Here is a 24502-nt window from a genome sequence, read left to right on the forward strand (position 1 = left end):
CACACACACACACACAAACACACACGGGAAATTACAGAGTATTATAGCCATTCAATAATACATGGCAATGGTATGAATGTCTGTCCGCGTCAAAATAAGCAGGAATGAACGTATCTATATATTGTTTTGTGCCGTAACAGTCAAAGGCAGGTACGGACCGGCCAACTGTGCTGCATTCTGTAGGAGAGCTGCGTAGACTACATTAATTAAAAGTAGCTAGCTAACCGGTTCGATATCGATATGTCGTTATTAATGTTAACATATATAGTAAATCTATTATATTTATATTACGAGTATATACTTACATTATTAAGAAGATTACATAATAATGTTTAATCATTAAAAAAATTAAATTAATTAAACTAACATCTTAATTTCTTCTGATTAATTTAATTTGACTCGATAATAATTATCGAAAATCGATTGTAGTCACAATTACCCGTGAGAAACATTCAGAAGGTGATTGTGAGTGTTGGAATAAAGAAGTGTTCGTGCGTGTTCCTTTAAAATTATAATTAATTTACAATGTTAAGGTAAATATATTATTTTTAATTGTTTTATTGTTTAGTAAAATTTAATAATATTACATTTAATGTATTTTCCAGGTAATTGCTAAAATTTAAAAAGAAAATAATTTACAAATAAATTTCATAAATGTTATTTTGAGTTTCGGTATTATGATTTTAAGTTTTTTGTTCTTATCGGTTACATGGATGTCACGCTGTTGTCGTATATTTGTTTATAAGATTTACTTGTAAACTTAAACAAAATAAGAAAACGATATGGAAGATAATCTAAATTTAAGTTAACGTTTAGGTAACTAACGATTTCATCTACTAAATTTCGTACGATATCAACATTACTTAACCTAACTGGCTGTCCTTTTTCTGTTTAATCTCCGGAATCACCGTAAGGTATTAGTTCAGAGGATGAAATGTATGAATGTAAATGAAGTGTAGTCTTGTACAGCCTCAGGAACGGCCAGTTCCTGAGATGTGTGGTTAATTGAAATCCAACCGCCAAAGAACACCGGTATTCACGATTTAGTAGTCAAATCCGTAAAAAGTATCTGCCTTTACCAAGATTCAAACCTTAGAAGTCTTGACTTCAAAATCGTGTGATTTACGGTGACGAGTTAACGGCTAGACCAGCCCGGTGGGCTACCTAACTGGCTAAACTCGTTTAATTAACCTTAAACGTTTAAATACTTGCTTATTTATTTAAAGTTAATTAATCTGAACGAATTATTTTAGGAATTAAGAAAATAATTACTTATCGGATAAAACCACAGCTCACGATAAACAACGTGGTGTTCGGATAATCGACAAGTACCTATTTTTTTTTAAACCACAACTTTTTAAATTTTTTTAAAGTTATTAGCATTTTGTTTGATATTTTCTTAATTTTATTTAGGAGATTTTAAAAGGTTCAATCAATTATTTGAGAATAAAGACTGTATAAAATTTATTTTCTACGACAATGAAACAAACGCTGTCTTTCAATGAATTCATTTAGGCACTTATCCTGAATCTTTCAGTGTGCCCTTTTTTGTTCCAATAGTAAAGAATTGTTTACTTCGGGGTCTGAACCCATCTTGTATGTTATTTTTGACCCTTTATTTTTTCCGAAGTCAGTATTGTTTAAAACAATATAGACATTGTAAGGGTTTACACGCGCGCGCGCACGAAAGCACGCGCGATCGCACACACACACACATACACACACACACACACATACACCCCCCCCCCACACACACACACACACACACACACACACACATTAATACATGAACAAAATACAGTGTTCACCAAATTAGAGCTATTCATTCCATTTTAACATAAGGATTTTTCTTTTCCGACTACTAAAATAGAGGAAATGATTCGTCGATGCAGCCTACACATGTTTTTGATCATTAAACGTAGAGATCCACCAAAAAATCGCAAAAAAATGCGTGTGTTTTTTTTCTTATATTTTGATTAATGTGTAAGATTGTTGTTTGACATTTAAATCTGAAAATTCATTGAACTTCTTCTAAATAACGAACTGTTTAATTAAATTTAAAAAAAATAAAATTTGTTGTTTGTTGGGGTGATGAGGAAAAATATGTGTCATACCATGATAACAATGTCCTGAGGATAAATTTTATGGTCTTTTTGATAGGTTTTTATATCAAGAATATTTTTTTCTTCAAAAAATCATACCTTTAGTTTTTTTTTGTGTTTTAATAATCAACGTGAATAAATATGTTGCAGAAATTAAAAATAAAGTTACATTTTGTTGAATTTTTTAAAATGATTGGGTAATGTAACAAAATTCTGTGGTACTTCTACTGTGGTTTATCTAACTAAATTTATATATTTGACGTTAAAGCAAATTCGTAGATATAACATTTTACAGAATTGGTACTTACGTATTAACGCCACCGAAGCTACAGCTGCTGTTTAGGTTATGTTGACTTCGTACATATATGTTGACTTTGTGTACTGACAAATCGTAAGTATATCAAAATAACCTAACTAAATATAACCTACGCTCGCTTCGCTCGCTAACCTCTCACGTATTAACGCCACCGCAGCTACAGCTGCTGTTTAGGTTATGTTGACTTCGTGTACTGACAAATCGTACGTATGTCAAAATAACCTAACTAAATATAACCTACGCTCGCTTCGCTCGCTAAATTCTTATAATTAACATTAAATATGCATAATATATACAACTTATTAATAATATAACCTTAATGTTATAGCACCGAAATCGGTGCTTAATCCACCGAAATCCGATTGACTACTTAGTTTTTAAATAAAGCTGTAGCTGCGGTGGCGTTAATACTTGAGAGGTTAGCGACCGAAGCGAGCGTAGGTTATATTTAGTTAGGTGATTTTGATATACGTACGATTTGTCAGTACACGAAGTCAACATAACCTAAACAGCAGCTGTAGCTGCGGTGGCGTTAATACATAAGTACAAATTCTGTAAAATGTTATATCTACGAATTGCGTTATCGTTAAACATTTAAATTTAGTTAGATGACCTCTGTCATCTATATATATATATATTTATATACTAGCTGACCCGTCTAGCCAGAATCTGGACCCTCGGGACTCAGGTCAGCTCAGGCAAATGCCGGAGCCAACTCGCCATTCCCATCTACTCAGAGGGCTCCACCCCCCGATCCTCGCACCTTACGTAATCCTCACGGTTGTGAGAATAATACTGATTATAGAAAACCTTAAAAAGAAGCTAAGTCACAAAAGATAGATAAATACTAATTTAAGTACACACACAACTTTGACAACGGAAACTTCAGAACTTATTTCTTTGCCACGGTGGTAGAAATATATTAATGAAGTAAAAGGATTAATTAATTTTTTCCTCAATGAATATCTTTAATTTACAACATCATCCTTCTATGGGGCGAAGAAATAATCAATATTTTTAATATGTTATCCTTGAAGGAAGCTAGGGTCTCGGTTGATGGCTTAAAACCTTCCCTCGGATAACCCGATGTATCCTGCAAATTTGAAAGTAATCGGTCAGTCGGTTCTCGCATGATGCGATAACAGACAAACTTTATTTATATATATATGCATTTCCGAATAACCGTGATCGGCTGGATCGAGAGTGTACCCGATGGGTGCAAAAGTTAACCTTCAACCTACTAACACCGTTTGAATTGTAAAAGTCGGACGAATGTTTGCACATATCTTATAAGAACAACCCATTGTAACTCTCAAAACAGCACTCCCAGGAGGACTTGGTTTGTTACCGGTTGATGGTGACGATTGGTTTAGCCTCCTAAGTCACCACTCTAGCTTCACAAGCAGTTCACTTGGGAAGACCACATTATTTTTGAACAGAAACTATTTAATATTATTTTATTTAACATAAATTTAATTCGATTAATTTTGTAAAATTATTCATTAGATTGATTTTAATCATTCAGTTCAAACCCAGGTCGGACAGTATAGAGACAGTTCATTTCTTCAATTCATTAAAATTTGTGCTTCAATCGCCAAATCTGCATTACTATATATATATATTTATTTAGTTTCGTGATGAAGTATACCTAGAAACCTTCCCAGCTATGTCAAGAAACGTAGGTAAAAATTTGATTGCGATTAATCTTGTAGTTTTTTGTTTATCAAGAACAAACAAAATACGTCTTCCTCTTTATATAGATATAAAAGAAGAGATATTGATTCTATTAAATTTCTTTAAAAGGTTCCGTTGAGGGTATGGAATGATATAAAATATTGATGTGACGTATCTCGAAAAAATATCGAACGAAAACTTTCTTCTTTTTATTTATTGCCCCATTGATATAAGAAATATTTACAAAAAGCTTTTAAGAAAATCACATCGTTTGCTAAATATTTCAATAACTGCTTTTATTGTGATTTAATAGTAAACTATTGACGTAAAAATGTTTTATCCTTAATTTCATGAATATTTCAATGCAAGTGGATTTCAGTTATTACTCTTATCCCCAATTATTTTTAAATTAAAAATCTTAAATTTATTAAAATAATCTTCGTATAAATTTTTAATTAAAAGATTTTTTTTTTTTTGATGTAAAAATCAGGAAAAATTAAGGTACGGCGTAACAGGATTGTTTTTCAGGAAATAATGGTTTAAAAAATTCTTTTACGGATTTGATATTTGTATTAAAATTTAAATATTAAATCTAAAGTTTATTAAAATCTTTAAGTATTTCAAGTATTGAGTATGCAAATCTTAGTAGAGGCAATTACTTTTATACGGATTTTAATACTAGATCGTGGATACCGGTGTTCCTTCAATTAACCACACGACTCAGGGAACGGTCGATCTGGGACTGTTCAAGACTAGACTTCAATTACATTCATACTCTGAAGTCATAGCTTACGGTGGTTTCGGAGGCTAAACAGGAAAAAATAGAGAGATAGAGAGGTATTGTCGGCATATAATTAAAAATTCCCTTTCCAATTGATCAGTCTATTAATATAATTATTAAATAGGTACTCAATAATGAAACACTTATATAAAATTACACAAATATAAAATTTAGAAAGTTTTCCTACCTCGAATCGATCGATTTTTACCCACCCGACGGAGTATCTCGAACATTTTACATGGCAAAGTTAGGATTGGGATATTTCGTTTTAAACAACATTAAAAACCAACAATTTTGACGTAAAAATTTCGCGCTACGATAACTCTAGAATCAGTAGTCGTTTAACATTTGACTTGTTCTCCTCCCAGGTGATATTTTTGATCTCTCTGAAAACAGTTTGAAGTGGGAGTATTTAATAAATATGATTATGTTTTACTGTTGAAAATTTATTAAAGAGTTTGTATGTTCTTTAAAAACTCTGTACATAGAAGTCATTGAGCTACATTTAAACGCTTTTTTTTTTGTCTAATTTCTAACCGATCCTTAATTATTAAATTCGAAGCAAACATACATAGACGCTTATGAACAAACAAGATTTTTCACCATTTTTCGTTTCTTGACGTTTAATGTATACGAATCGAAAAATTATGTTTTAAGACTATTAACCTATTTATTATAGTTATAATTAGGTAGAGGGGGTGAACTTACGAAACAAAAAAATATTATTTTCTATGTAAAGCGTCGCAAATTATCAAGTTCATATTTTAAAAATACATCTTCATACGGTAAAGCTTTATTATTATTATTTTCTATTATTCTATTAAAATAAACGGTATGTAAAGCGATGCAAGTTATCAGGTTCATATTTAAAAAATATATCTTCATACTGTAAGTTCCATTACAAAAACTTCAGGATTTAATTTTTGAAAAGACAGTTTAAAAAAATATTGGGAAGTATTGCGTGATATTCTCAACTATGGCCGTCGTAAATAGTTCAGTAAAATCATTAAAAAAATATAAAAAATTCTACAACTTTATAAAACAATAAAATATAGTTATAGAAAATAAAATCTTTAAAAATGGTATAAAATTATAAAATAAAATACCCCTGAAAAATCATATGTTCTTGCAGCATTTCTCTGTGTTAAAAAACTCTTACGGTAACCCTAGTATTCCAAAAAATTGTTTATTTATAAAATTGAGGTCAAAAAAAGTTTTTCCAAGTTGTTTTTAGATTGGGAATTCAAATTTCAAGGAAGATTTTTTTTTATTGTTTATGATGGTTATCAAAAGAAGATATAAGAATAAAATTCCAATAAAAACATTTTTGAGGGTTCCGTTCGTTTGTAGTGAGAAAAATTTTTAATAAATTTATTTATAAAGAAATGATATCTAACGAAAAAATAATTGAAAATAGAATGTTTAAAATTTTTGACAAAGTAAAGTGGAACTTAAGAAAGTAATGAAAATATTAATTCTGGGTCCGTAATATAATGTAGATACCAAAGGTACTTTAGTTTTATTATCCCTTTTAAATGATTAAAAAAAAATACAAAAAAAAATTATAATAAAAATTAAAAGAGTTAAACAAAAAAAGGAAAAAAAAACAGATTATATTTTTTGAGTGGGGGAATAAATTTTTAGAAACATTTTTTAAAAAAAATATTGATATATAGGCTAATTTTTAATAATTTCCCTTAATTAAAGTTGTTTCTAAATCTGAAACCCTTTCAATAAAGTCTAAAATAAGATAATTTTCAAAAAATATTTCTGCATATTAGATCCGGGATCAATAATTAGCAAATTTCTAGCTATTTCTTGATAGCTCTATATATGAACTTTCAAAAGATTTTTCGAAAATATATATACAGAAGGGAAACAGTGAAAGAAAAAAACGTAATTTCAATTTTTAGAGGTAGGGATTGTTTTTTGAAAAAAATTGTAATTATTGATATATTTGCATTATAGATAATAAATTCGTTTTAATAAAGTTTTCATTAAAATGTATGTGAATAAAATCGAAATCGAATTTTTCGCGCTATTCCCCACCACTTAACAAATTTTTAGAAATAAATATGATCGACGGCCCATGTTTTGAAATATTTGAGCCGAATTTGAATAAAATTCGAAGTTCGGTCAGTCCTGAGATATAAAACCAAAAGCATTGCAACATACATACGTAGGCAAAAAAAAACCCGATATCCCATTTTTGATCTGATCACCGTAATTTCCTGTCTAATATAGCTTTTGTTGCTATATTCGTCGGGAAAGTAAAAGGGTTTATTATTTTTACAAGAATAATTATTTAAAAATTAAACGATTAATATTTAAAAATTAGAGATTTAGTTTTATTATTATAGTATAGTTCGACCGTTTATTATTGGAAACTGGACAGAGCTGTGTAAATTGTAAAATTACCGTATCCAACACGAAGAGTACGCATGCGTTTTCCCCAAGAACAAAATCTCAGTCGGCTACAGAGACGATAATCACAATTTCATAGTCACAATTATTGATAACATCTTCTCCAGTCGCATGAGCATTAGAAGGCATATTTACAATTTGATATAAATAGAATACGTTTACTATAAAATACCCAATATTAACGCAATATATATACCTAATATAAACAGAATTACACGGTAATTCGCGTCTTACTTCTTGTGCTGGCTGTACAACCACTGACGTTGACAGCACGAACCCCAGTTTTTACTTCCGGGACCACCGTTAGGTACTATTTCAGAGAATGAGATAAATGATAATCTTTGAGAAAAAGCCAGTTAGGGAATGATACGCGGAACCCACCGGGTTGGTCTAGTAGTGAACATGTCTTTCCAAATCAGCTGATTTGGTAGTCTAGAGTTTCAGCTTTCAAATCGTAATAAAGGCTTTTATATGGATTTCAATACTACATCGTGGATACCGGTGTTCTTTGGTGGTTGGGTTTCAATTAACGTGGTCGAACTGAGACTGTACATGACTACACTTCATTTACACTCATACATATCATCCTCATTCATCTTCTGAAGTAATATCTGAACGGGAATTCCCGGAGGTTAAACAGGAAAAAAGAAAGGGAATGGAATGCGCACGCGCTACTACTCTCTTTTTTCCTATTTCCGGGAATTACTGTTCAGGTATTAATTCAGAGGATGAGTGAGGATGGTATGTACGAATGTAAATGAAGTGTTGTCTTGTACAGTCTCAGGTCAATCATTCCTGAAATGTATGGTTAATTGAAACCCAACTACCAAAGATCGCCGGTATCCACGAACACTCAAATCGTATAAAAAAATGCCTTTACGGTTTGAACCTTAGAACTCTCGACTTCGAAATCAGCTGCTTTGCGATGCCAATCGCTTCTTATCCTTGACACCTACTTGAATAATTCTTCAAGAAACTGTTTATAATACGGGTCATCGAAAAAGTTTTCAACAGTAAAAAAATATAACATATTATGTACTTGAGATAAATTATTAATTGGAACAGGGAAATAATCAGGATATCATCAGTTATTTAGACGTAGCCGGCTGTGATCTTGAGCCGATGCGCATAATGACACAACGCCCAACGCCTCTGCGCTACTGTCAGTGGCAAACGATAGTTTCAGCAGAAATCAAAGTGCGTTTTATGGGTAGCGGAGTAAAAATCAGTTATAACTATTCAATGCCGCTTTCCATAATGTTTACCGCAATGATTCCCCTCATACAAACAGTATTAGATGATGGTACGAGCAGTTTAAGGAATATGGCAACGTAGAAGTGTAATATTCGCCCGGGCGGCCCAAAACACGTGATGAAACAATTGATCGTATACGCCAAAGTTGTTTAAGAAGCCCTAAAAATCAATTTTTTAGGCGACGTTTACAGTTAGGAATGTAATAGACAACTATTAAATATATGTTGTACAAACGTTTACATATTCACGATTACAAAATTCAGCTTAAATATCTAATTAAATGTAGAGAACAACCTATACGTGTTAAATTCCCAAGTAAATTGCTAATTACATTGAAGTTGCCAAAAATATTTTAAAACATGTTATGTTTACGGATGAAACGACTTTTCACGTTAGTGGTTATGTTGATGGGCAAAATTGTAGGATATTGGGTTCTCGGCTACCTAATAAAATTGAGTGTGTCAGAGATACCCAAAAAATAAACGTGTGGTGCAGTTTGATGGCTGGTTGTGCGATTGGCCATTCATTTTTCATGTACTGCTATCACAGCGTATTTTTATTTAGATATGATACAACTGTACGTTTTCCCGCAAATTGACCAAACTGAACCGTAAACTAATGTTGCTGTAATGTTTCAACAAGATGGTGTGTTCCCACACTTTAGCCTAGGCTTTCAACGCGCTCTCAATGAAGATTCCCTAATCGTTAGTTTAGAAGGACCTGTCCTTTGCTTTGGCTCCCGAAAAGCCCAGGTTTAAACCACTTTTTTCTGCGGGATTACGTTAAAAAAATTGTCTACAGTAAAATCAGGTTTGTACAACATTAAGACCACAGATCACCGCTGCTATTGCCATAGTCATACCTAAGATGATCCAGAGGATCTGGACGCAAGTCGATTATGGGCTGGATGGTTAGCGGAGTGACCAACAGAACTCATATTGACACATTCTATTTTATGTAAAAAAAAATTTAGTAGATTAATTTTTAAATTAAATACTTGTTTTATTATCTATTGTAGTTTTTCAGATACGTTTTTTTTTAAATTGCTGCAACATTTTACAATGACCCTACCAAATTAGTATTACACTATCGAAAAATATATTTTCGACGTTTTGAAAACTTCAAGGTTCATACATCAGTTGATTATTTTTAATGAGTAATATATTCAATACATTTGATTTTAAATAAATTAATGTCGAAGTTTAAAATAATTTATTTGATTTTTTTTTTTTTTAATTTCGAAGCTCTCAATCAGGGGAATAATATTAAGTATTTTAGACATTTTATTTTGTTTAAAAAATATGTTTTGAGGTTAAAATTTTGAAAGTGTGTCACTTTTTTCATTTTTGAGGCTTCCTAACTCAAGGGGAAGCATTCGGCTAAAAATTAATTTTTAAGAAAGTAATCCCTAAGTGTGATAATAAACTTAAAAAAATAATTTTTTTTTAGATTGTTTAAAACATTTAAGTAATAAGAGTAATTTTAAATAAACAAAGTTGTAATTTTCTACGAAAGGGTGAAAATATTTCGTTAAACTCTTTTCTCGTGAAATACTAAAGAGTACATGATAAAAAAAACGTTTTTTGTATTTTAAATACCAACTTCAGATATTGATTTAAATTTAAAGAAAATTTTTTTAAAGGTTAAAAAAAAATTATTTATCACCGATAATTGGAATGAGATGGACAAAAATTTTTATAATGGTTTGTAGAAAATATAGATGTAAAAACTTTCATTAACTCCTTTTCTGAACCAAGATACACAGAAAGGCACACGAAAGGATCCAACATTTGTTTAGCAATAATTATTTAGACTAATAATTTATTAAGGTGTTTTATGTTGGCAAAAGTGACAGCAGTTCATAAAGTTTAGTTTCTTCTCTTTCCAAGTGCGATGCTTTTGTATCGCTTCAAGACGGCTGACAATGGAAGACTGTCTGTTGAACAGCGCGTAAAAACTGCGTTGTTTTTTAATGAAAAGAAAAGTGTGGTGCTTACACAAAACGGTTTCGTGCACATTTTCAAAGTCGGTTGTCGCCCTCATTTAAAACATTAAGTACACTTTACAAAAAAATTAATCGACACGGTTCACTGTTTGAGAGTAAGCGAGATCGGCCTGCCGATGTTCGTTCTCCACAGAATGTCATAGCTGTCAGAGCGGTGTTGCTAAGGAGACCAGACAAATCAACAAGAAAAGCAGTAGAACAACTTGGGATTTCTTGGTGATGTGTACAGCGAATTTTAAAAACTTATTTGCATCTGTATCCGTACAAAGTAACACTGTTACCTAAATTAACGGTTGACAATAAACATCAAAGAATGTCATTCGCTGAACGGGCTGTGAACCGAGACGTATTGTTAACGATGTATTGGTTTTCAGATGAGGAACAGAAGCACATTTTCATCTAGAGGGGTTGTTAAACAAAATGTGCGTTTAGGGGCTTATGAAAATCTACACGCGCTTCATGAGGACCATTACCCACCATGAATTACGGTACTGACCGCTATATTAAGTCACGGGATAATAGGGCCATTCTGTTTTAAACAGACAGTGAACGTTATCTAAACATGCTGCGTAATAATTGTGTTCCTCATGTTCTTGCAAAAGGGTTTCAATTAGAAAACCAGTGGTTCATGCAGGATGGAGCCAGACCGTACATAGGTAATGTTATTTTATATTTTCCGCATGAAACTTTTAACGCAAATGTCATTTGAAACCGATTTAATCGTTTTTTGGGTGGACAGAACTTGACCCCGAACAGTTCTGATTCGAATCCGTGTGATACACGTGTAAAGACGTTGCGTTTTGCGTTTCTGTATTAAGATTCAAATAAATATTTTTTAATAAAAAAAATGTTGGATGATTTCGTAAGCCATTCTTTAGATGAATAAAGATAAATATATAAAGTAATCTTTGTGGGAGGGTGTGCAATACTACATAAATTTTTTGCTGTTTGTGATCTCGATAAAAGATCTTCAAATAAAAAAAAAATTTGTTTTTTCTAATGCTTCCAAAAAAGATTTAAAATTTTATTTCATTTTAAACATTTTTTTTTCTCATTTTTTCTAATATTTAATACATTTTATCCCGTCTAAGTCGATAAAAGTCTACCAAGTTTGAAAAAATCTGTCAACGGCGTCTGAGTTATAAAACCAAATACAGGCTAACACACATACATACTATAAACGTCCGTCTGACAGAAATAGACTTTTTTTTACTTGAGATCATTGGAATAAAATATTTTTAGCAGATTATTTACAATTTTTTTAATCTATTTTCTTTGTTGAAAAATTTTTCTTAATGACTCCTGAAGGCACAAAATTTATAAAGATCAATTGTTTTAGATTTTTTTGACCGATCAAAGTACCTTTCCTTTACAGTTCAGTTTCTGTAGCCAAAATATAAAAATCAAAAGCGTTTAACAAAATCAGTTTAGTAATTTATATAATTAACCTAACGGTCGGCGTAATTAATACGAAAAATAAGATCATTTTACGGAATCAAAATACGAGGATTAAGTAATATTTATTTCTTTGATCATATGACTACAAGCAGACTGATAATGAAACAAGACGTTAACATGACAAGACGTGGAAGGTGAATGGTACAAGGTAAAGTTAGTATAAAACATCTAAGCTGAAAATACAAAAAGAAAGAGAGAAAATACTGTTATGATTTGAGACTGAATTTTATATAAGCGACGTTTGTTGTATCCACTTTCAAAACAAATCGTTAGGAATTTATTTCACTCCGTTTTTAGATATCGATTTTCGACTGAAAATAATATTCTGATGCAATCTGTTATATATATTTTGAAGTGAATGTACAAATGAAGCTTGAAGTGATAAAAGAAGCGTGCTAAATCCGTATCGCTTGAAAAATAGTAATTTTAAAGAACATTTTTCTAGTAAGAATTCTATTTGTGATTTCCATTGTTACAGAAGAAAAAAGGATTACAGTGTCTATAAAAACTCGATGTCACTATAAGAATATTGTTCATTGTGTTAACATAACTTGTACAAGTCAGTATAAAAACATAAAAGAACACTGTCCATTGTGTTAACATAACTTGTATATGTCGGTATGTAAACATTTAAACGTAATCTATCATCGAGTTTATGACCAATTATCTATAACATTATTTCTGAAATAATATATTTATATATTACAAGTAAATAATTTGGTTTCCGTAAATATTTTTAATATTAGCAAGAAAATTAATATATCTGAGTAAGTACTTAGTTCTTACTGGTATTTATTTATTAGATTTATTTTACTTTGTATTAGAAGTATTTTACTTTGTCGGCAAATATACCTAGAATATCTGTTTTATGCGTTTGGCCTCATAGCTTAGGATTTTCTTCGAATTTGACTCAAATATTTCTATTTATGAGGGATTGAACGTAATCTATATATTTTTTTAAAATTCGTTAAGTGGATAGGGAATATTGCGAAAAAACAGATTGGATTTTCTTTAAAGACATTTTAGAGAAAAAGCTATTAAAGTATATCTGTTTGTTACTTTAATGAACACATAAAAAATAAAAATTTTTCAAAAATCAATCGTCACTTAAAATTGAAATATAAATTTTTTTATTTATGTTCTTTATCTTTTAAATATTTTTCAAAGATTTTTAAAAAGATTGTATTTCATAAGTAGACCTATTAAGAAATGTCTACAAATTTTTAAGATTATAGAGCTCGGAAATAAAATGTAGAAAGATTTATTGAAAAAAATATTTTTCTTATTTTTGCATCTATTGACCAGGTTTCAGAGTTAGAGAAAACTTTACATAAGAAAATTTGTTAAGCTTAAACTATGTATGAATATTTTTAGAAAATCCCTTTCTTAAAATTTATTCCCTTCATCTAAAATATATATACTTATTTTTTTTGGCTCATTTAAAAAAAATTTTAATTTAAATGTAAGTAAATTTGATGATTTAAAATAGTTATTTGTTTCATGAATTAAATTGACACAAAGTTTAAAGAAAAACTTTTACGTGAAAATATGAAAATTGAATTTTTGTAGCGTATGAAAAAATGCGATGCCTGATCGGGAGTCGAACCCAGGAACTCTGGATAAAAACCCGAGACACAACCATTCCGCCACAGAGATCTGGCACTGTATCCGCTCATCTATTCACAGTCTCAGTGAGATTTGCTTTTAGCTGTGGCAGTAGAAAGAAGTAGTGATGTCATATTGGTCGAAAACTGAATCCCAGGCCATTCTTCCCAAGGATTACCTACTAAAAAGAGTTCAAAAGAAATTATAACTGTGTTTGGATAGGTTGTCCTCATCGTACAACAATAATTACGTGGAACTCAATGTTTTAAAGAGGAAAATTTAACATATCAATTTATAAAAAAACTCCCAGTAGATAGGACGATCTACCCTTCCATCAAAAATCTACATACTTTCCTTGATAGAACTGCTTTTATATATCGTTGTGTCATCAAAAAAAGTAAAATTAATGGATTTGCTATTTTTTTTTATCTTGGATTTAAAATTATTAAAAATAAATAAAAACATATAACATGAAATTTAGTCTTTCATTATTTATAAAATATATTCTGCTCAACTTAATATTTCAATTTAGTTTCTGCCATATGGTATTATAGTCAAACGCTATGTATGTGGTGTCATTTTTTATGGAAGTGAAGCATGGACGATGAGAAATAGGGAGAGGGACTGGATCGAGGCTTTTGAGAAGCTGATAAGAAGATGGATATAGAAAGTAAGATGGATCGATAAAATGAGAAATGAGGAAGTAAAGAACATGATTTATGAAGAAAGATAAATTATGCGAGAAGTACACAAAAGAAAAAGAAACAAGTTAAGACTTTAAATTAGAGGCAATGGAATCTTGACAACTGCCTTAGAAAGGATAGTAGAAGAAGAAAGGAAGTGAAGAAGAAGAAATATAAACTTAATAGATGAGGTGAAGACTTGGCGAAGGAAAAGGCTTGGAACAAAAATTAATGGTCACAGTGGTGGTGTGACGGAAACTTTTTTTACCTACCTACACCTCTGCGGCGGGACCAACAGCAAAGTATTGCACAACGCAGAGGCGGGTCCTTTAACTTAAACGGCTCTTCCCACCTACCGGCATAAAATACGGTAAGTAAGGCCAGGCCGCCGGTTGGATCTTCTGATGTTATTCGATTTACCTACTACAATAAGAACAGCATTTACAGACTGCCGCACTGTTGTAGATCTAAGTAACCCTTAAAAATCACTACTCAACAGAAAGTAGCAAGGGGATCCAATGTATCCACACTTCTTTCCCACCGACTATACTAGCAAGCCCGGATGGACGGCGACACCATGAGAGGCTAATCTTTACCCTCCACATCCATACACGTTATGCAGACACAGCTTCTCACGCTACAACTCTCAAGCATCACAGAGTTTTTTCATCAGTATTCTTGAAGCAAGTTTCTCAACATCATCTCAGGACCCCCTTCTGGACAATATGTAGCCCATGGTCTTCTCCGGAGGAAGCTACACTAATCCAAGCTCCTGTCTCACACCTCCCCATCTGTAATATTTGTAGCTGGTATGGCGTAAGGGACCTACCTCTAGGCAAACATCAAATAATGAATATTTAAGTTACATTTCTAAACTTTAAGTAATCCTATTAAACTATTGCTTTATTAAATTTTTATTTGTTAATTTTTTATAAAACTGATTTTATAGGTAATAACTGTAGATTTATTAACAGATTAGGTTAGGTTTTGTGTATATTCTCCAATGTGTGTAACCTATATTCAGTTTGTTGATTATATAGTAAATTTTATAAGAACTAAATTTTCCATAATTTTTTTTGCAAAATTTGATTACTTACAATTTAAGATGTTATTTTAACTGAAAAAAATGTTTTAAACTGTAATTTTAAGTGTATTATAAGATTTGTAAATATTAGTTGTAAATACAGTTGCGATCCTGTTTTATTCAATTTTTTTTTTGTTAGATCAAAAAACTATTTAAATTTAACCCTAACCTTAAGTGTTTGTAGTTTCTTTTTATCCTTTGATAAAAAGAAACTATTCATGGAGGCATGGCAGCTTGAATGGCACACCACGAATAAGAGAAGATCCTTGTATAGGTTTATACAGAATTTGGGGGGATGGTATGCCTCGAATTCATTTTTAAGGGCGGCGGGTGCCGAAGTGCTCTCCAACCATGTGGATTTGAAGCAATATCTGTTACGGTTTCGTCTAGCAGCCGATGAGTTGTGTCTGCGGGGAGGTCCAGTCGAACGAGCATATGATGTTCGACTGCCCTGCTCTTCGAGGGCCACTACCGGGCCACCCTGGAACTTAGAGGTCAGGGGGAAAACTGGCCGCTCATAAACGGGGAGTCAGTGTGGCGAGAGCCGCACTGTCGGACCGTGTAGGAGTTCCTCGATGAGGTTGCGATGTTCAACCGTCATCGTTAGAGTTTTTTAATTAATCTGGGTTATTACTGATTCCTGTAGCGTCGCTGTGGGAAGTTTTTTCTAAGATAATGGTTGGCCACCAGCCAGATACAAGCTCCAAATGGTGGACAGGCACTAGCTGGCATACAGCGACCAAGGCGTGACAGCTTAAAGTGCTGTCTTTAATTTATTAACTTTTACTTTATTTTATTTGACTTTTAGTAAGTAGTAACAAGGGGTGCGCCTCCCCGATCTAGATTAGTTTGAGAAGTGAGCGGTTGGGACACATAAGCAGGTGGTGAATAGCACCCTGCTTAATCCGCTCACGCTGATAGGTAGCTCACTAGGAGCTTTTAGGGACGAGGTCGCTAAACTGTTTTAGAGGCACAGTAGCCGTATCTTGGCACTGACATTTGGTCTATGCTCTATGGCTACCGAATGGGGTGGTGGCGGGAGCAAATGTCAGTTAACCAATTATTCTTTGATAAAAACAGGATTAGATTATTTTCGTTAAATATAATAACTGGAAAATTAAGCGATTATTTAATCGTAACTATGTAAGTTGTTTCTTTATTTTATTTTGTAGAACATAAGCTTTCTGACACACCAAATATAATAAAAAAATAATTTGTAGTAAAGTAATCTAAACTTTTTTTTTCAGGAAAAAATTGTTTAAAAATAAAAGTTACAAAAAATAATAAATATATAAAAGATGGATGATATTTATAATAAAATAAAAACTTCGATGGCATTTTTAGGTTATAATATAAAAGAACATAATGAACCGAAAATTAATAACAGAATTTTAATTTATAATTTATTACAATTCATTGTATTTTTTGGATCTCTTTTTTATTTATTCTATAATTGGGAATATGTTGACAGAAGACTTGCCGCATTCAAAGCCATTTCATAGTATGCTACATATTTTTATTTCGTTTTCGTATATATTATTTATTGGGATGATATTTTAAAGACTATTTCGGTAACTATCGATAAAAATAATGATAGATTTTCATTTATGGTAACAAATGATCGTATTCAACTGATGGAAAGTACAAAAAAAGAAATAACCTTTAACAACAAAATGCTGTATTACCTTATTATCATAGATATTGCTGTATGTTATACTATCCCTTTATCAAATGCAATTTATATAATAATAAATGCAAAATATTTAAATACCATATATGCAGACAATTTACCTTTATTCTACCCGGCGTATTTTCCTTCAAATTATAAAAATATATTCATGTATTTCATATGGTATACGGTACAATGTATTTACTTTACATTAGCGGGCTTTTACTCTTATATTACATATTCCATATCGATGATATCGATGGAAGTTGTCGTTAATGATATTAAATTACTTCGATTATCGATTAAAGAAATGGACGATATAATAAAATCGATTCAAAAAAATAATCGATGTTATACTGATCTCTACGATTCAAAAATGAATGTTTTTAATAAAAATAATAGAAATTACTGTTTTCCCGAAGATAAACTGAGGTTAATGAAAACATACATAAGATATATTGTAACAACTCATCAATTAATATACAGGCAAGATACATATATTGTAACAGACCTATTTACTTAATCTTACGTTACCGGATACATATCTATTTCTGTGTAAGTATAGTTGTATAGTAAACACAAACTGACCGAAGTTTAAGCAAACATTGACTTTTCACGATTCCCTGTGTTCAAAAATCACAAAAGAATTATGTGTGTTATTAAAAACTAGCACATCAAAAATAATTTTCGGGCTATCACGCTTTGTTTGTCGAACTGAGTGAGTGTTCTAGCTGCTCTAAATTCGACGTTATGAGTTTTAACATGAAAAATAGCTTTGTCAAAGAAGAGTTGTTTTTCTAAAAACCGATTATTGTTATTCACTTTATCAAAAATGACTGCAAACAAATTTTAACGGCGTGGTTTTCCGTCATCTTCGATTGCAGTGAGTGAATTTTCTATTTTCTGAACTTTCAGGCGCTTGTGTAGAACCAACACGACTGCCGATAGCGACAGTCGTGTCGCTATCGCGGCAAGTCCTCTTGCGATTTGTTACATACCGCATGGTTGGTGGGAAATCGTAATCAATCAATTTCAAAGTGACGTGATATTTAATTTTAATCGTAGTTTTTTAACGAAGTTTGTAGATGTATCCACTTTGGTGTAGTCGGTTTGAATTTTTCCCGGTAATCGTGTAAGTACATTGCGACACGTGAGGAAACTTGTGACTGAAGCCTTTCCATATTGTAAAAATATAAATGTGGACGTTGATCGTTTCAGTATGGATAGAGAAATTTTCATTTATAACGCCACTTAGGATAAAATTCACAGTCTATTGCAAGAATAGTTTAAAAATTGATACTGCATACGATTTGTGTAGACATAGTAATGATGTTAAAGTCTTTGGGGGGTTCATTTAAGATGGAGGGGGTCTATCCAGGTGATGTGATTGGGAAATATCCATATGGATGGTGACTTTTTACTCGTCGGTCCTGTCAGAAATCTTACTCACCTGAAGGATATTCTTAACATGTTGATTCTCACTTCAATAATCTCAGTAACCGCTATTTTTCCTAATACAAAACTGTTGGGTAAACCGCATGAAATAAAAATACAAGATGTAGAAGACGAGTTATCGGCCATAATCGATTGGATTGTGGTAAGCGAGTGTAATATTTATATTTTTTTTAATTACACATTGAATAAACTAAACGATAAAATCGTCGTAAAGACTAAAGGAATGTTGAAAGATTACAAGAACGTGGTGTTTTGTATGTAAAAAAATTATCGAATCTGTAATGGTGAACAAAAGACTTTTTCCGAATTGATTAACGATTTGAGAAGAATCGGTCCGCGCGTGTGAAAATACTGTTTTATGATGCTTGTCACCCATTCTGTTCACTCTGATGAATGTCATGCAATTGATTGTGGAATATTCGACTATTGCGGAAACGGGTTACCCGAATACTTGTGCACGTGCGAAGTGATAATTAGAAACGTGAAAAAACTGAAATCTGTAGCGTGTGAATAGAAATATGAATTGTTATGGGACATTCCATATACCTGTAGAGTTATTGGTGAAGACCAACTTTGTCAGTTATTTTCTAAAATTTCCGATGAGAGTGTGGAAAAGGATATAGGTATCCACACTAAACGGTTTGCGAGTCATTCTTGTGTGAACAAAACTACTTGTACTACTATGATGGACACCATATCACTTGTAAACGCTTTTAGCGATGGAGATTATTTCCTCTAGAAGCTACGATGTAAAAATTTAAGTGATCTTTGTGTCGATATCGATTACATATTGTTGGATGTGAGAAAGGTATTTACAAAGTACGGTGAATTTCTCATTTTTGCCATTGTATTGTATATGACACTGATGCGGAACAATCGTGATGCTATAAGCTATATTTACCAAAACGATATACAAATAGATTCACAGAAGATGAATTGAAAGTAATAAGCTAATTTATTACGGTTTGAGAGACGATGGTATTGTAGAAGATGTAAATTATTTTTGTTAAAAATTAGTTCGAATGCTTTATAATAGGCATACTGGGAAGAGTTTTCACTCTTTAAAAAGAAAATCTCAAGGCGCGTCGTTACATACCTCACGGGTGGTGTGGAAATTGTAACATATTATTTATAATATTTTTAAATAAATAATTTATAAGATGATTGTTAAACTGTTTTAATTTGTGCAATTCGCTACCGGATCTGTCGTTTCCTGTTGATAAGCGTTTGAGCCAATGAGGGGTGAGTAATCACAAAACTTTCTTGCACTAGGTAAGGGAAGTATTGTGAAAATTTTCTGTTTTCAGATTTCAAAGGAAATATCCATTTTGACTATCCCTGAATCCATTTTGACTAGTTTCGGGGTCACGTCTGTACGTACGTATTTCTCATAACTTGAAAACTATTACCGGTAGGATGTTGAAATTTGGATTTAGGACTGTTGTAACATCTAGTTGTGGCCTTTCCTATTGACTGCAATCGTCTGAACCAAAAGTGTCCAAAAAAGCCCAAAATTCAAACAAATTTGCATTTTGAACTTTTTCATAATTAAAAAAATCCTCTTTAAAAGATTTTCAACGATTTATATACCTGGTACTTGTTTTCATTGGTTCCAGAGTAATAGGCTAATGAAATATTTGGATCTATAAGGGGCAGGCACATCGGTTCGAATCAGACTTCATCTCCGTTTTTCTTAACCTTCTTTTTTTATTTAAATTTATTGATTTATTAATAATTATTTACCCGGGATTGTAAAAAAAAAACTTTTACTACAAATAATTATTCAATTACAATAAAATAAAAATGAAAGAAATCAGTAGTTATTGAAATAAAATTTTACGTACTTTTAAAAATGTGTATATGTAATTTAATAGACATTATTACATAATTTTATATAATATAATAGATTTGGTGAAACATCTGATTATTTAATATTAATTGAAAATTGTAAGTTTTAGTTGTATTATTTTTGTATTTCCTAGTTTATTTCTTTTTAATTTTATTTAACTATTTAGAATTTGTGTTTACTTTTATCTACATTACAGTTAACTACAGAGTGACTGAACAGTAGACCATCACGAGAACAATGTATACAATGTGGAATACATGTCCGATCGTTAATAAATTGCAAAAAATCCTTATCTTTTTGTTCATAAATATGCATGAAAACATTATATTTCAGTTCAATCTGATTTGCAATAAAAAAATACCTTTAAAAAATACATGGAATTTTGTTGGACAACATTTTTCCTTCCATTTGATGAACCGCGGGACTTGAATATGTCTTTTATTCGTCAAAATCTTGGGTTTACAAATCGCGTCGATAGGTAGAAGTACTTAACGGCGCCTTTTATTTCACATATTTCCAAAGTAAAAAGCAACAATAGAATAAAGAATATAATAAAAAAGATTGAATATTATTGTATAAAACTAAGAAAAATCGAAAGATGTATATGAAATATTGAAAATATCGTTAAAATATGTTGAATGTAAGGAATACTTACAATATTGTAATTAAAGCAAATCAAATACGTAGAAAAATTATAGCTTTGGTAATTTTCTTTTTAATATTTACTTATTTTTTTAATCAATTTCTTCAATGTACGCAAATATTTTACAATATTTTATTCCTTAAAATGAATTATGCATCTCCATCTAGCTCAAGAAAATTACTTTACCGACTGTTTCCTTGTTGAGAATGTTAATGTAATCATACTCTTCAACCAAACAAAGACAAACATGTCGTTTGTTTTGTGTTTTTTTATTTAAAAAGTGATTATCATCTGTGAGATAATCATAATAAACATTATTATGTTGTGCATTCAACTGTAACTGTGATGACTCTACAATTATTAGGTATCAATTAGAAAAATAATTATTTCTTTAAATTTATGAATATTTAGTAATATTATAATACAAAAATATTTAAAAATAAATAAATAACAATAATAATATTAATGATACTAATAATAATAATAATATGACCTAGCCATCCCATCAAGTAAAACCATCAACACTAAACACAATGAGAAGCTGCAGAAATATACAGATCTTGCTTTTGAAATTAAAGAAATGTGAATCAAAAAGAAGTTTATATAATCCCAATAATTATATCTGCAAAGCGAATAATACCATCTACTTTGCACAACAGTCTTGAAAATCTGAGGATCCTGTGGAAGACCCACGCGCTAATGCAAAAGAGCGTGATAATTGACACCTACCATGTTATCCGGAAGGCAATTAGTCAACAATAGCAAGCTGAATCTCGTTGATATAAATTGCTCCGAGTCTAAGGAATGTCACCGGCAAAAGTAAAAGCTGTGTAAGTGTGGTATAATAATAATAAAAGGAAATTATTTTGTTTAATTTTATTACAAAGGAAAATTTAGGCTAATATTTTCATTTCGTAATGGTAAAATTAAATAAAATAAATATTAATTAACTTATTTAATTAATACATAATATTTTTTTAATTATTAAAATAATAAATTATGTTTACAGGAAAATAAATGTAATCAGCAGAGGAATCCAAGGCATTTCGTTAGCATTAAAGTGTGGAATTTGCTTGTATGCATGTTCTTCTATATATTACATCATTAAGGTTTGTAAAAATTATATAATTGAAATATATTTAATACACTGGTTAGCCTAGTGGTAAAACTTATCGTAGATCAGCTGATTTCGGAGTTAAGAGTTCTAAAATTCAAATCCTAATAAAGGCAGTTAGTTGCTTTTATTGGGATTTTAATACTAGATCGTGAAAGCCGGTGTTCCTTGGTAGTTGGGATTCAATTAACCACGTGCCTCAGGAACAGTCGGCTTGAGTCTGTTCAAGATTACATGTTTACCGGTACATTCACAAAGATATTGATTAGTCGCTAATATCTATAAATAATGGTGCAACGATAAATAAAAACAATTAAAAAATATATAAATATATATACTTTTTTAATTATATGAAAATATAATATAAAAATGTTTATAAAGTACGCGCGTGTGTGTGTGGTGTGAGCACGCACGCTCTAAACTGAAAAATTTATCTTTTCAGAAATTACAATTGATACGCATGGTGAAGATGATCGATTCCAACTGTATTTTTTAAAGTTTAAAAGGCTTAGTTGAAGAAAAGAGTGGGAATAGTAATAGACTTTGACATCCAGTCGCGTTATATATATCTCCTCGTATTATCACACATTTAAAACCTATTACGAATCTAAAACGTATTTACGAGTTTTAAAATGAAAGTGTAATAATTTTTGTGACCGATATATGTCATGAAGCTTACATATATATATATATAATTACATACAAACATTTCTTTTAAAATGTAAACTAAATAAAGTTTTATTTCATTAATAACTTCAGATATTTTTTCACATTTTATTATTATTCAATTATTATTTATGGTAAAAATTGTTTTACAATGAGAGGTTAAAAATTAATTAATATATATATTAAACTAAAAAACAGTTACAAAAAAAGAAGGAGGTGAAGTCTGATTCGAACAATGGTTCGAATCCTTCCCTTTGTAAGATCCAAATATTTCATTAATTAAAATTTTATTTGGCTATAACTGTGGAACCAATGACAATAAGTAACACTTATTACACATCGTTGTAAAGCTCTCAATAAGGGCTTATTACTGTAGTTAAGAAACAAAAAGACAAAAATCTAAATTGTTTGGATTTTGGGCTTTTTTGGACACTTTTGGTTCAGTCGATTGCAATCAAACAGGGAGGTGCATAACTAGATGTTACCAAAATTCTAAATCCAAAATTTCAACATTCAACAGCTAACCGGCTAACGGTTTTGAGTTATGCGAGATACAATCGTACGTACGTACAGACGTCACGCTGAAACTAGTTAAAATGGATTCAGGAATGGTCAAAAGGGATATATCCATTTAAATCTGAAAACCGAAATTATCCGCGCGATCACAATACTTCCTTAACTTTGTACAAGAAAGTAAACAACGCATACCCAAATTTTGAGTTTTACCAAACTTTTCTTCTTCCAGCATAGTTCTAAATCTTAGAAGTCATCAAAGAAAAAATTCTGTTTTTCATGTATTCTTACGTATGTGTTAATTCATTTTGCGTATTTGAGGGATGACTAGAAGTTTTATCAGAGGATTTTGTTTCTCTTTTGTTGCGATTTGGTGTGACATTCGGAGGAAGCTGTAATGTATTTCTTTTACAGAAAAAAAACATTAAGTATTATCATTGAAACAAAATTTGATTATGATAATAAGTTAAAATAGATTGTATCTTATAATTTTTGTCTTCTGATAATTTTTGAGAAAAAATTGCACTTTTGAATAATAATAATAATAATAAGAATTATTATTATTATTTTTCAAAAGCCAAATAGAAAACAGAAATTTTTAATATAAATTTTGTGAAATGATTTTTAACTCTAGAGCTATGATGCCAGGAAATTAAAAATTTAATGGATTAATGCCATTAATTAAAAACGTACATTAATTATAATATTAATATAATATTTCATGTTTTAATCATTTTAATGTTCAGATACTCCAAAAGTACTTTCCAATACACAGGCCAACATACAAACACACACCCTTCAGGAATTTTCCTTGTGTTTTTTCACGTATCACTATTTTTCCACAATAATAAGATTAAATAAATAATGCCAGGAAAAATGAAAAACTTTTTTGTCAGCTTATATTAACTAAAAGTGAAAAGAGTAATTTTTTTTTAATTTTAAAAATTTTATGAGTCAACAAAGCTGAAAATGAAGAAATTAGAACAAAAATTAGAGAAAAAAGTTCCAAGGAAAATCCTTAAAGGCAAATAGCTAGAGTTATTTATTATAATTTTTTTTATATATATTTACGATATATTTAATAATTGCAAATAAATTTGATTAATTTTTCCTATTCTGCTATAATTTTATATTATTATCAATACCTCGCCCTTCCTGGTGAAGTGATAGCGTTGTTTTCTAACACGCAAAGGATCTGAATTCATAT

At 30.8% G+C, this 24502-nt stretch overlaps 1 protein-coding gene across 1 annotated transcript in view; it reads left to right on the top strand.

The window, feature by feature from the left end:
* Positions 1–403: 403 nt before the first annotated feature.
* LOC142332999 (uncharacterized) overlaps positions 404–24502 on the top strand; it is a 50452-nt gene continuing 26353 nt past the window's right edge. Inside the window, exons 1-2 of the mRNA XM_075379764.1 lie at positions 404–533; positions 22012–22111. Coding sequence (XP_075235879.1) covers positions 526–533; positions 22012–22111 — 108 coding nt within the window. The 5' untranslated portion in view covers positions 404–525. The remainder of the gene's footprint in view (positions 534–22011; positions 22112–24502) is intronic.

This window comes from Lycorma delicatula, chromosome 12 (assembly GCF_047948215.1).
Source record: "Lycorma delicatula isolate Av1 chromosome 12, ASM4794821v1, whole genome shotgun sequence".
NCBI classification, from domain to species: Eukaryota; Metazoa; Arthropoda; class Insecta; order Hemiptera; family Fulgoridae; genus Lycorma; species Lycorma delicatula.